This window comes from Sphaerodactylus townsendi, linkage group LG11 (assembly GCF_021028975.2).
Source record: "Sphaerodactylus townsendi isolate TG3544 linkage group LG11, MPM_Stown_v2.3, whole genome shotgun sequence".
In the NCBI taxonomy this organism is placed as follows: Eukaryota; Metazoa; Chordata; class Lepidosauria; order Squamata; family Sphaerodactylidae; genus Sphaerodactylus; species Sphaerodactylus townsendi.
In genome coordinates, this window is record NC_059435.1 from 24,360,319 (window position 1) to 24,373,220 (window position 12,902).

The following is a 12,902-nucleotide window of genomic DNA, read 5'->3' on the forward strand; positions in this document are numbered from 1 at the left end:
GATGGGAATTGTAGTTCCTGAACATCTGGAGAGCCGCAGGTTCCCTACCCCTGCTCTAAATGGATCAGGCAAGAAGTATGTAAAAGGTCACAGCCTCACAACCTGGGAATGCACTGTTTCTCAGAGAAGACAATATTAACCTTGACAAACTATTGGTCTGACTCTTTATAAGACAGCTTTATGTATTCAGTGGGGAATGGAAAACCAACCTTATAAGCTTTGGAGGGAAAGCTACGATAACTCTAAAATTTGGCTTACACTTCAAGCAGACTAGAAAACCAACTGCGTATATGACTGATTTAATAAATGATGCTTGTACAAATGTATCAGAATGGCAGATGATTGACAGAAAAGTCCTGTGTCAAAATGAGATAGAAATGATCCCGAGCCTTCAGTCTGAATAGTAGAGGCCATGGAAAAATGTCAGACTCACACTTACCACTATTGCTGCGTTTCCTGTTTACATCACACATGCTTCCTGGACTATTCCCTTCCTCGGGAACCTCTGCCAAATCCGATGTCTATAAGCAAGGAAGATCACAAAAGTGAGCAAGGAGGTGCAATAAACACTTCAGAGATTTATGCACATGACAACAGCTTGGTGTGGTGGCGATGCTGAGGGAATCTGTGGACGTGCCAGTGCTGATGGTCACGTGCCCACCAGAAGCAGAATATTCAAATACTCAAGGGAAGAGCACTCAATGGAACTGGTTTAAACAAGTGGACACAACAGGTTGTTGTTGACATGGAAGAGGAGATAAAGGGGATGAGGCTAGTGTTTTAGCTGATTTGTAAAAAAAATCTGGTTAGGTCATGATACAGATCGTAACCCAAGCAATTAGTAGTAACAACCAGAATGTGAATTCTTCAGCTACTAATACAATGACTGTCATTATGCTAGGAGAGGGAATGCATGGAAGGAAGATTGAATACTCTGAAGTCCCCTAGAAGGTTCTGTGAGTCATTGTGCAAATACATATTACATATCTTCCAGTAATTGTTTTCGCTTCACAAGTGCCACTAAATAGATTAAAGTAAAGCCAAGCAGCACAGTACTAACGTCAGAGTGCAGTCTCAACACGCTGTCCATGATCCCATTGACTTCAGTCATTAAGAATTCAAGTTGCTCCTATCTTTTGCTCTTCATTTCCATAGCTTAACCCAAGTTTCTGTTTTCTGATCACAGTAGAGCAAACCACAGCAGAGCTAACCACGGTTCCCTGCATGATGCTAGTGGGAACCACTGCACTCACCAATACATTTTCTGGTGCCCACCAAAGTGTTGTTAGAAAGTAGGAGGCACCAGATGTTTGACCACACCTGGGTTTCTAATTGATCACTAGAGATCTGATTAGTAGTACAGATTCCAAAACACACTACTTAGGTGGCAGCCGAAACCAGAGCACAAGGATCTTCATTGCGTGACTTAAGCTGAATGTATATAAGAAAATGTTTTTAAACAATATGTTAATTCAGGCAACATTTCTACCAGAAATGTTAAAGCTTAACTGTTAGGAGTTATGCATGTCCACAACCCCTGGTGTTTTTGTTGTTATTGTTGTTGTTCATGCTGCCTCCTGGGGCAGCCATTTTGTGGTTGCGCTCAAAAGCCTGTGTTGGAATTTCAAAATGCCCGCAGGATCAAAAAGGTTGTGGAGCCCTATGCTAGGATGTGATGGAATCTTACCAGAAGGCTTGTGTATATGTTACATATGGACATACCGACTGACATACTGAATCTGTCAAACAGTTCAATCCAATGCTTGTTTACCAGGCTATAAGCCCCATATGTGACAGCCTCGACCAGACAAAGCGGCCCTGACTTACTGGGGTCGTCATGGTGCCGCATCATTGTACTCGCCCACTTCCTGCTGGGCGCTCAGCATGGTGGGGCCGTACTGCGCATGTGCTGGGCGGCGCAGCCCATTGGCTGTTGAGGCTGGCCAGGACGCATGGTCCTGATGTCAGACCCCCAACGTCGCGCACCTCCTTTAAAAGCCAGGGCTGGCCAAGCGTAGGCCCTCTTTGCCTGGCTGCCCTTCGACAACTGCAGATACAGGGATGAACAAGCTGGTGCTCTGGGGAAAGTTTATTATTGTAATGTTTCAAAACAATAAGGTTCTGGTTTAACATGTTTTTCTGGACTCTCATGAGTCCTGCAACCTTACATTCCTAAGTTCAAGTATATTTTTCTAAATAGACTGCAGTCTTAAGTGCCAAACTCTTATGAGCAATCCGTTCCACGACAGACTGACTCGCCAAGGAGTAAGTCCCACGGCATATTGGCACTCTGTGCTTACACCTACCTGCCATCTGATCAAAATTTCAAGGCAAGCTGGCAATATGTTCATGTTTTGTATGCTTGAGTAATAGTTCATTATTTAACGTAATATGCTACCGATTTGGCAAGCAATAATTACATCTGTGGAAATTTTGGATGGCTTAAAAAAACCAAAAAGGAAGAATCACAAGAGCAGCATAAAGCTAATGCTGTATGCAGAAAGTATAAAACTTAAAAAAAAAAAAGTGAAATAGTCTATAATGGGCTTTTTCTGTAGGGGTATGCGGGCTTCCACAGAAGTCTTTTCCATATGGAGGAGCTCTGTGATACACATAGCCAAAAAAGGGCATCTTGCCTTTGTTCTGGAAAGCATGAAATCAGGTCTCCATCACTGCTACGTCCTCATGTCAGAACTACAGGTGTGTGTGTGAGACAGCACATCTGCATGCACAGGTGCATCAAACCAAACTCTCCAGAACTAAAGGTGCATTCAAGGCAGACTGAGAGGAATGCAAGGATAATAGAGACAGTATTGTAGTGTGTTGGTTACAACTCACAATCTTACCTGCATGGCAAATAGGGAATCTATTTTTCAGAAGCAAGCATTTCAGCTGTTTTTGAAACAGCTGGTTTGCCCGTAATTATCAAAAATAGTTCTGGCCCTGTATTTCCTTGTGGAATTTCAGTGTTCTAAATCAAACCTATAAAATAGGATCCCCCATCTGCTCCATTTCTGTTTCTCTCTCATGCAGTCATTTAAAAGATGGCTTTTGTTTTGTTTTGCATACCAGACAGACTTTGTCACAGAATGGAGTCTGCTTAGGAGCCTTATAATTTTGTGACTATAGAGTCTCTATAGCAATTCAACTTCTTTCAGCAGTGTAAAGGCCTCATGCTCTCTCCAGTGATTTTGTCTACTCTTATGAACAGAATACCCTCCCAGAACAATAGCAGGGTGCCATTCTTCTTTGGATCATTCCTCAAATTTCACCTTTCTCACATAGCTTTTGTGAGTCCAATTAAACAAATTACAGGCTATTAATTTGAATAGCACGCTATATTACATTATTACTATTGTATTTTTCCATCCTTCATCTAAGGAACTAGGGGAGGTGTACATAGTTCTCCTATGCTTCATTTCATCCTCACAATAATTTAGTAAGGCAAGTTAAGGTGAGAGAAAGAGAGTGACTGGAATAGTCTAAGTCAAGGGTTTGCAACCTGCGACTCTCCAGATGTTCATGGACTACACTTCCCAATTGGCCATGCTGGCAGGGGCTGATGGGAATTGTAGTCCATGAACATCTGGAGAGCCACAGGTTGCAGACCCCTGGTCTAAGTAATCAATAGTAAGTAAACCAGTGAGCTTCAGAGTTAAGTAAGGATTCGAACCTTTGTCTCACCCTCACCATCTGAATCTCAAAAGTGTGTCTAATACAGGGGTAGGGAACCTGCGGCTCTCCAGATGTTCAGGAACTACAATTCCCATCAGCCTCTGGTAGGGGCTGATGGGAATTGTAGTTCCTGAACATCTGGAGAGCCGCAGGTTCCCTACCCCTGGTCTAATATATTTGGCAGGGGAAGAGAGAGAGAGAGAGAGAGAGAGAGAGAGAGAGAAATTATTGTATGGAAGACAACTAACACCGTTACCCACATCATAGGAAAAAACACAAAAATAGTTACGGAATTCCTCTTTGGTGAGTCAGAGCTGCTCCCAGAACTGCCTTTCTTGGTTTTCTGGGCCAAGGAAGTTCCAAAGCGAAGTGTTTCATAGACAGGGTCGACCTTATTGCCACAAGCTACCAAAAATTTAAAAATAATAGAAACAGATAAACATCAAGGCAAGACAGAACAGGTGCTACTTGACCCTAATAAACAACATACCGTCTTATTGAGATTCAAACTAGCTTTACACCTTGAGCTGAGAACCAAAACAGATGTTCAGCCAAGGGAATATCTTGTTCAGTTCTGAGATGTTCAGTCTAAGAGCCTTGGTTTACAAAGGACAACTGAAAGAGCAGTAGGAAAAGGCATGACTTGGAGAGGGCAAACTGGCGGGTAGCTGAAAGGTGCTTAACCCTTCCTGTACCCACTACTTTTCTTTACACCCCCTTTCATTGCATTTCTCCAGCAGGGGGCTCAATTTCTGTATTTGCAGGGGGCAATGACTGCCCTTGCTGAGACAGAGGAAAATCCCTCCATGGATTGCATCCTATGAGTGTCTTGTCCTCCTGCTTCCACTTGTAATGGGACCCAAACTTTTTCACCTCAAACAGCCATATTGTCTAACTTTATGGTAAATCTGTTTCTGCACTAATGTGCAGTGGCGTAGTGGCTAAGAGCAGGTGTACTCTGATCTGGAGGAACCGGGTTTGATTCCCAGCTCTGCCACCTGAGCTGTGGAGGCTTATTTGGGGAATTCAGATTAGCCTATACACTCCCACACACGCCAGCTGGGTGACCTTGGGCTAGTCACAGCTTCTCAGAGCTCTCTCAGCCCCACCCACCTCACAGGGTGTTTGTTGTGAGGGGGGAAGGGCAAGGAGATTGTAAGCCCCTTTGAGTCTCCTGCAGGAGAGAAAGGGGGGATATAAATCCAAAACTCTTCTTCAAAAAACTCTTCTTCTTATGATCTTCAATATTTCATCTTCCATCATGGAGTTTGCAGTTTCACCTTCCTTTCACTAGTACTACTACTTCTATCTTTCAGGAAATCAGTCCAAATTCTGCTGAAAATAAGCATCACTACCAAGTAGAACTGTTTGATGCTGCAACAATCATTTCTGCATAGCAGGAATAAAACATCTTGAGGACGTTTCTCTCTCCCCAAAAATTACTTCAGAACGTTCTATTTCAAAAATTGCTAAACTAGTGATCTCCCATCCCCCAACCGGATTGAAGATGTTTTCTGCCTGCTGAGTGAACAAAACTGGACAGGACAACTGAACACAACTGGACAGGAAATGTTTATTTCTCCTGCCTAAATCTCTTATTTTCTTTTTCATTGTTTCTGCCCACCATTTTATGTGCTGCAGCAGATTATTCGTGAAGATTTCTCATGGAAGTTTCTGGGTAAAAAGTAGATTAATAAAGTTTGTTTTGCCTGGCAATCATACACTCAATTCCACCCCCCTTTTTCGTTTTGTTTTGAGGGGTATGTCTGCAAAGCTATAATGTCATGATTAGAAAAGCTTCAATATGCATATTGCCATAGCTTCACAGATGTACCCCTCAAAACTAAAAAAAAGGAAAAATTACATGGGCGTGTGATTGCTAGGCAAAAACAACATTTATTAATCTGTTCTCTACACGGAAATTGCACATGGATGAACTGTAAGCAAAAGAAACCTGCATGGAAAACCTTCACCAAATGGTGGAGGCAATAGAAATTCTGCAGCAGCATACAACATGGCAGGCACAACTCTGAAATTGACCAACACCTGGCCAGCAGGCGGGAAAAAAAAACCATTTTTGCTGGCAATGCTTGTGTTCTCCATGTTGTGGGAACACAAAAAAATTAAAACAGATCTTTTTAAAATGTCTCCAGGATGTTTCATTTCTGCTGTGTGGAAAAGACTAATGGGGAGAAGGAAAAAAATCCATCTTTACTTACCAATAGGCATGACTTCTTTGATGCAGCCAAACTGCTCATGGATGAGTAGTGGAGAGCTGTAGTAACGCCGAAAACCCTTTGGCTAGAGGGGGAGGAAGAGAATGTGAACATGTGACATGCATGTCACCCAATATAAATAAATAAATAAATAAATAAATAAATAAATAAATAAATAAATAAATAAGTGATGCAATGAGGTGAATTTAGCTATCCAAGGAGCCTTCCTCAGGCCTAAGAAGCTTTCCTCCAATTTAAGTGTCTCTTGCTCTGTTGGAATAGCCACATAATTTGGAAGAGGTCTCAAGAGTGGAAGAAGGCTTTAAAGCTATGTCAAAAGGAATTATTTTCTTTTGTCATCATGTCATAGCTGTCTTATGATAGCCCCATAAGGTTTTCAAGGTAAGAGACATTTGGAGGGGGTTTGCTAGTGTCTCACTCCGCATTCTGATCTTGGTGGTCCTTGGAGGTCTCTCATCTCAATACTAGCCATAGTCAGACTAGCCAGTCTAGAGTTAGACTCGAACTCAGTCCACATTAGAGTCTGCCGATTATGTGGAGAAGTGGGGATCCAAACCCAGTTCTTCAGATTAGAGTCCACCATTTTTAACCACACAGTGGAGCGGGGAATGTGTGAGGGGGGAACAGTGACACAGGGTCCAAGCCACTGTGAGAGGAGAAGGAGCAAATGAGGAGATAGCTTCTGGGACCATAACTAGGGTTGCCAACTTTCAGGTGGGGCCTGGAGTTGCCCTGGAATTACAATTGATCTCCAGACCACAACAATAGTCTGTTCCCTAGAGAAAATGGCTGCTTTGGAGGGGGCATTCTATGGCCTTTCATCCTCATTGCAGCCCTCCTCTGCAGATTCCTTCTTCACTAGGATTCACCCTCAAATCTGCAGGATTTTCTCAACTCTGACTTGGCAACCCTGTCCATCACATGCATTGCATCATCAAATTTCCATGGAAAAGACCTGGAAAAACACACCAGGAAGTTCATGTTAAACTGTCCTTTGTTACCTTATTGGTTTTGCCCTCCGTGTTTTTAAAAACAATCTTAAAGCAACAACCTCCCTCCGAAATCAATATCAAAATGATTTTTAAAAGCCTCGCAGAATAAAAACCTTTTCCTAGGATGTCTAAAAATATAAACAAAACAAAACTGAGACCTGACTGGGTTGTAATTATGTAAAAGCTGATTGCTTCCATTAACACCAGGTGCTTTGTTTTTTGTTCTTGGGTCCCCAGGAAACAGGCTAGGAATTTTGCCAGTCTTTTTTCCAGATCGGAAGCAATACTGGAAATTGGGCAGGCTGCTTTATGCGGCAGTCCTTCTCTGTAGGATTCTATAGAACAGGATCTTCTATCCCCCCTTCTTAATTCACAAGAAATTGGTGAAGGAAGGGTTCCTCTCCTGACACCCAATCCTCTGATTCATCAAGGTGACCCAAATATCAAGCACTTTAAGACAATAACTGTATACAAAACTTGCATTGCAAAAGGAACCTGCTAACCCACCCACTAAGAAAATCCCTGTCCCTGGAATTACAGGTGGCAGCAATGGCCAGGAATGCCTATCAGCAGTTCTGGCTGGTTTGCCAGCTTCGCCCTTATCTGAACAGAAAGGACCTGGCCACAGCACTGCATGCCCTGGTAACCTCCCATCTTGATGACTGCAATGTGCTTTACATGGGGCTTCCCTTGAAGACGATCCAAAAGCTGGAGCTGGTGCAAAATGGATCAATCTGGCCGGCTTCATATAACATCGGCCTTGAAAGAACAGCACTGGCTCCCTATTCACTATCAGGCCCAATTCAAGGTATTGACAATCATATTTAAAGCCTAAATGGCTTGGGTCCCACCTACCTAAACAAGCACCTACTTCCACATGAGCCGGCCTGTACCCTGAAGTCAAGTGGAAAGGCACTCCTGGTGATTCCTTTTGCTGCTGAGGTGCTGTGGGAGGGGGTACGCAGGAGGGTCTTTTCTCTGACAGGTCCCTCCCTGCAGAAATTTGCCAGGTGCTGACACTTTATGGATTTTGGCGCCTGGTTAAAACCTTCCTCTTTACCCAGGCCTTTAATGTGTGACCCCTAGGGTCCCCCGTAGCAATGCCAGCTGAAGAGCTGGGGGTGGGAGGTGTGGGGATTTTTAATGGATAATTTTATTGACAGTTTTAGAGGATGCTTTTGTTGTGGTTTTTAATGTTTTATGTTTTAATGGGGTTTTTAACCCCATTAGGTAAGCTGCCCTGGGACTTTGGTTTAGAGCAGGGTATAAATGGAACAACAACAAAAAAATAAAACACGTCATCAATGACGGAGACCTAGGCCTCAGCTGCTGGTAAGACCCTCCACTGGTTGGCTAAATGGCAGGGGCCACAAAGCTGGGAATTCCCAGCCCTGAAGAGGATCTGGGAACACTACTAGAAAGATCAGCTGGCCCTGGGGAAATGCTGGCTTTAGAGCACTCCGTGACATCATTAAGGTTGCCAAATCCAGGTTGAGAAATAATTGGAGCTTTTGGGGGTGGAGTCTGAGGAGGGCGGGGTTTGGGAAGGGGAATTCATAGAGTTCATTTCCAAAGCACCTATATTCTCCAGCTGAACAGATCTCTGCTCCCTGCAGATCAATTGTAATAGCAGATCTCCAATCACCACCTGGAGGTTGGTAACCCTAGGCATCACAAACCCACTGAGCTCCCGTCCTTCTTAAACTCTGTCCCCCTCAGGCACTGCCCAGAAATCGCCTTCTCAACTCAAGAGCTGGCAACCCTATATCCTGAAGCAGAAAGTCTACACTTTTGGGTCCCTGTGGCAAGAGAAAAGGCAGGGATTTCAAACTGCCTCACAAAAAAAAACGTTATTTGTGAACACATTCAGTCAAAAAGGCAGCAGTTTGGGAGGGACCTACTGGGGGTGTTATCTGTTGCCCAGGCTGGTTTCTGGCTACATTTGGTTCAGTTTGTGACATGTAATTGGCTTACCAGTTTGCCCATACAGCGTTGCTGTCCAATGCTCTCTGCACATTTGTGGTGAATGCTCAGCTTACAGTTTTTGCAGCGCAGTCCATGTTTGGCATTCATCCCTGTTTGAGGAACAATTTAAAAACAGAACATCAATAGTTTCCATGCGCTAATCAAGTGACCTAGCTGAACAGCTCAAGCAAGCGTCAGATTTCAAATGCTATACAGCAGAACTAGAAATGCTGGCAGGGGCTGATGGGAATCATAGTCCATGAACATCTGGAGAGACATGTCACACCTGTGGAGACTCCTCTTAACTTTTGCACATTTCTCTTGGTGAGATTTTCTTCCAGGCCACTTTTTAAAAGAAAACAAAACAATGAAATGAAATGAGAAAAGAGGTCTGTTCATCTGCAAACAAAAATTTCATTTTGCCATACTAGGCAGTGTGCAATTTTAAACCTTTTGAAAGTGTTATGAATTGAAAAATGCCTTGCTTCAGAACAGCAGAATATATTAGGCATACAAAAATTATTGTATTTCAAACAACATAATTTTAAACATGGTTTCTCATTCTTTGCCTTCAAATACCTGGAATAATATGATAATGGCTGCAGATTGCCTTTGCTTTGTTAGGCTAAGAACCCCAAATAGTCACTCTGTCTTATCCCAAAGAAATCAATGTGGATAGTGTTGCCTCTGAAACATTTTACTATTTAAGGATTTGGAAACAGCACATCATAGGATATTACCTTTAATTCATCTGATCTCAAAGGATGGAAATGAATTGCTACTTAAAAAAAACAGAATTAGAAAACGTGAAATGTAATAAATTAAAATGTCTTGGTCTTGACTTGAGGTAGTTCCAGGCATCAAGGTACTGGGCATGATCTGGAACGTGAAGAACAATGATGGGCCAAGCTACTAGACAGCATTCAAGAATATGCATGTCCGTCATCATCATGACTTGGACAGGAAGGGTCACATTCATCTGGGCACACAGACTGAAATTATTAAATTATCCCCATCCAAAAGATGGATCTTGTTCCACTAATCTGCACCAACGTTTACATTGTGTAGTCTGAATTACCTATATAAACAGAATCCAGTGCTAATTTATGGAAGTTGATTTTTGGATCTGCCTCTCAAAGCAAATGCAACGAACCTTCTATATGTTGCTAGATGGCTCTGCTTGCTTCTTGATTACACGCAAATACCAACCAATCCAATGACTTTACAATTAGACTGTCATGTTTCACACAGCCATACAAGATTGGATTAAGATAATTAAGGTAGGCTAAATCTAAGAAATGAGAACACTTTTCAGTCTAGACAATTCTGACTTCTGTGATGATTTTTCTATCTTTTTAAGTCAGTCTCATCCCCCAGATTATACCCGAATAATCGGGCATATGAAATGACAATATATAAAAGTAACAGAACAGGGAAAAAAAATACTCATCTTCTAAGCATATTTATTTGAAATAAACCTTGGCAAAAATATAGGATTGCCGTTTAAGAGTTCCACGGAAGAGAATGAAAAAGCCATGTAAGTGCTATTTTATGGGTTAGGCTCCCTTTAACAGCTGTATCACCAGGTCAAAATTTACCAGATGTTTCCCTACCCAACTGCATCGCTGAGCTGTTGAATTCCTACCTGCTAGGCACAGGTGCCATTGGAGTATATGACCATGATCTTAGCTATTAAAAAACAAAACTTTGGTACTAAAACAGGATTCTGTTAACAGAAACATCTCAGTTTAAGAACAGTATTTTGACTCTTCTAGCACCTGTTCCTAAATCTGTGCTGTGCTGTTAACACCACACAAGTCATCCATTTTAAAAACCCCTTCTCCTGCCCACGTTCCAAATGTCCGGGCATTTTAGGAGTTCATTATAGCTCAGAGCAGCCAGCTGTTTATTTTATCATGTGGAATTGTAATGTTACACAACACATGGAATGATCACTTAGAGAATAAAGGCAAATGAATGACTCAAAAATACATTCGTAATTATTATGAGGCTTAGATGTCATTCACCAGGCCTCACAAAGAGCAGAGGGGGCAGTAAAGAGGATCATCCCACTTCAACTTTTTGTGGGTTAGTCACAGGATTGAAGGCTTCTTCATACCAAAAACAAAACAAAACAAAATCCCTGCATATTAAAATGTATTCTCCACTGAACACAAGGCGGATGGAAGTATTCAACCAAGTTATAACCTTACATATAGTCTGTGGACTGATTCATACATTACATACCCTGTTTCCCCGAAAATAAGACCTACACTGAAAATAAGACCTAGCATGATTTTTCGGGATTTTGGGAGGATGCTTGAAATAGAAGCCCAACTCCAAAAATAAGCCCTAGTTACAGATTCCCCAGCACAGCTGATCTGGCTATGTGGGGGGCGCAAAATCATGGGAAAAAAATAAGACATCCCTGAAAATGAGCCCTAATGCATATTTTGGACCAAAAATTAATATAAGACCCTGTCTTGTTTTCGGGGAAACACGGGTAGTCCTTGTGGTGACCACAATGGCCTTTGTATCACATGTGTGCTGGGAATGGTGCACCTGGGCCAGATTTAGATTTGGACCACAGTGCGTATAGAGAAGGGGCTTCAGCCTTCACATGTGCCATCATCATGAACAGCCTCAAGAAAACATGGATCACCCAGCAAATGTGTAATTCAAAGTCCAAAGATGCTGTGTGGTATAGTGGTTAAGACTGATGGATTCTTATTGGGAGAACTGGGTTTGATTCCCTGCTCCTCCATATGGGTGGCAGACTCCAATGTGGTAAACCATGTTTGTTTCCCCTCTCCCTCACATGAAGCCTGCTAGTCACAGTTCTTTCAGAACTCTCTCAGCCTTACCTACCTCATAAAGTACCTGTTGTGGGGAGAGGAAGGGAATATGATTGTAAGCCGCATTGAGACTCCTGAAGGCAGAAGAAAGCAGAGCATAAAAACCAACTCTTCTTCTTCTTGTAGTGGCCACAACAAAGCATCTGTATTGTGTGAATTGACCCTACCTCATAGGCTTTGGTGATGTGAACAAGGGCAGAGAACTACTAGATTTGCCCACAAGCACATAAAACCTTGCTTCCATAGATTTTTTCCTGGTGGAAACTTCACATTAAAGGCAACATCATTTTGAACACACATCTCACTCAGTACAATAACAACTGTATTCTAAAAAATCAACGAAAACATCATCTTGCAGTACTGCAGAGGTGGTACAATGTCTTGACTCATTACTCCAATGCATCACAAAATACAGTCCACTTCACAGTAAATCTTCTTGCAAATTAGTACCTTCTCATCTATAGAGAATTAATTTTGACAACACTGGGATATCCTAAATCCTTTTATACCAGTACACAAAAGGAAGGGGATAAGGTTTCTTCCAACAGGAAACTGTACACATAATGAACTGTGTTAATTAAATCCAACATAATTTCTAAATCCAACACATGACTTAGATTTTTGAGAAGACCCAATAAATGGACTCCAGGGACTCATGAAAGATTATATTCCATGATCTTCATCATTAATTCCACAAACTTCAAAACATTTTGTGTTATTGCACACTCCCAGAATATAAGCCGAAAAGCTGCTCCAGACCCTCACAGCAGCCAGGAGATGCTAATGATGGGTTTTATATACAGCCTAATTGATACGATAGCAAACGTCACTTGGATTTATGAAAAATTTCCCTTAAGTCTAATGATATTAGGCTAGAGAAGATTGTTGACCAAATCCATCCTCAGCTTTTGTGAATATATCTATTAACACTCCATCTGCTTTCTTCAGAAATTACAAACTTCTTCTCTAAAGTTCAGAGGAAGCTGGCATATATCATACCAATCAATCATTTTTGTAGCATTACCTCCTGTCGACAATTTAAACTTTTTGATTTTTTTTGCAAGGATATTACAGTGCTGGTGGTGGAAAGCACGATCAAGTGTCAGTCCAGTTATGGCGACCCCATAGGGCTGTGGTGGCGAACCTTTGCCACTCCAGATGTTATGGACTACAATTCC

General features: G+C 42.1%; 1 protein-coding gene across 4 annotated transcripts in view; it reads right to left on the reverse strand.

Annotated features, from left to right (window-relative positions):
• The window catches only part of STAC (SH3 and cysteine rich domain), an 89,017-nt gene that overhangs the window by 21,515 nt on the left and 54,600 nt on the right, over window positions 1-12,902 (reverse strand). For all 4 annotated transcript variants that reach the window (XM_048511421.1, XM_048511425.1, XM_048511422.1 and 1 more), the window contains exons 3-6: window positions 8,879-8,979; window positions 5,895-5,976; window positions 3,965-4,080; window positions 440-521 (exon numbers count right to left, since the gene is read on the reverse strand). In XM_048511421.1, the coding sequence (XP_048367378.1) occupies window positions 440-521; window positions 3,965-4,080; window positions 5,895-5,976; window positions 8,879-8,979 (381 nt within the window). The remainder of the gene's footprint in view (window positions 1-439; window positions 522-3,964; window positions 4,081-5,894; window positions 5,977-8,878; window positions 8,980-12,902) is intronic.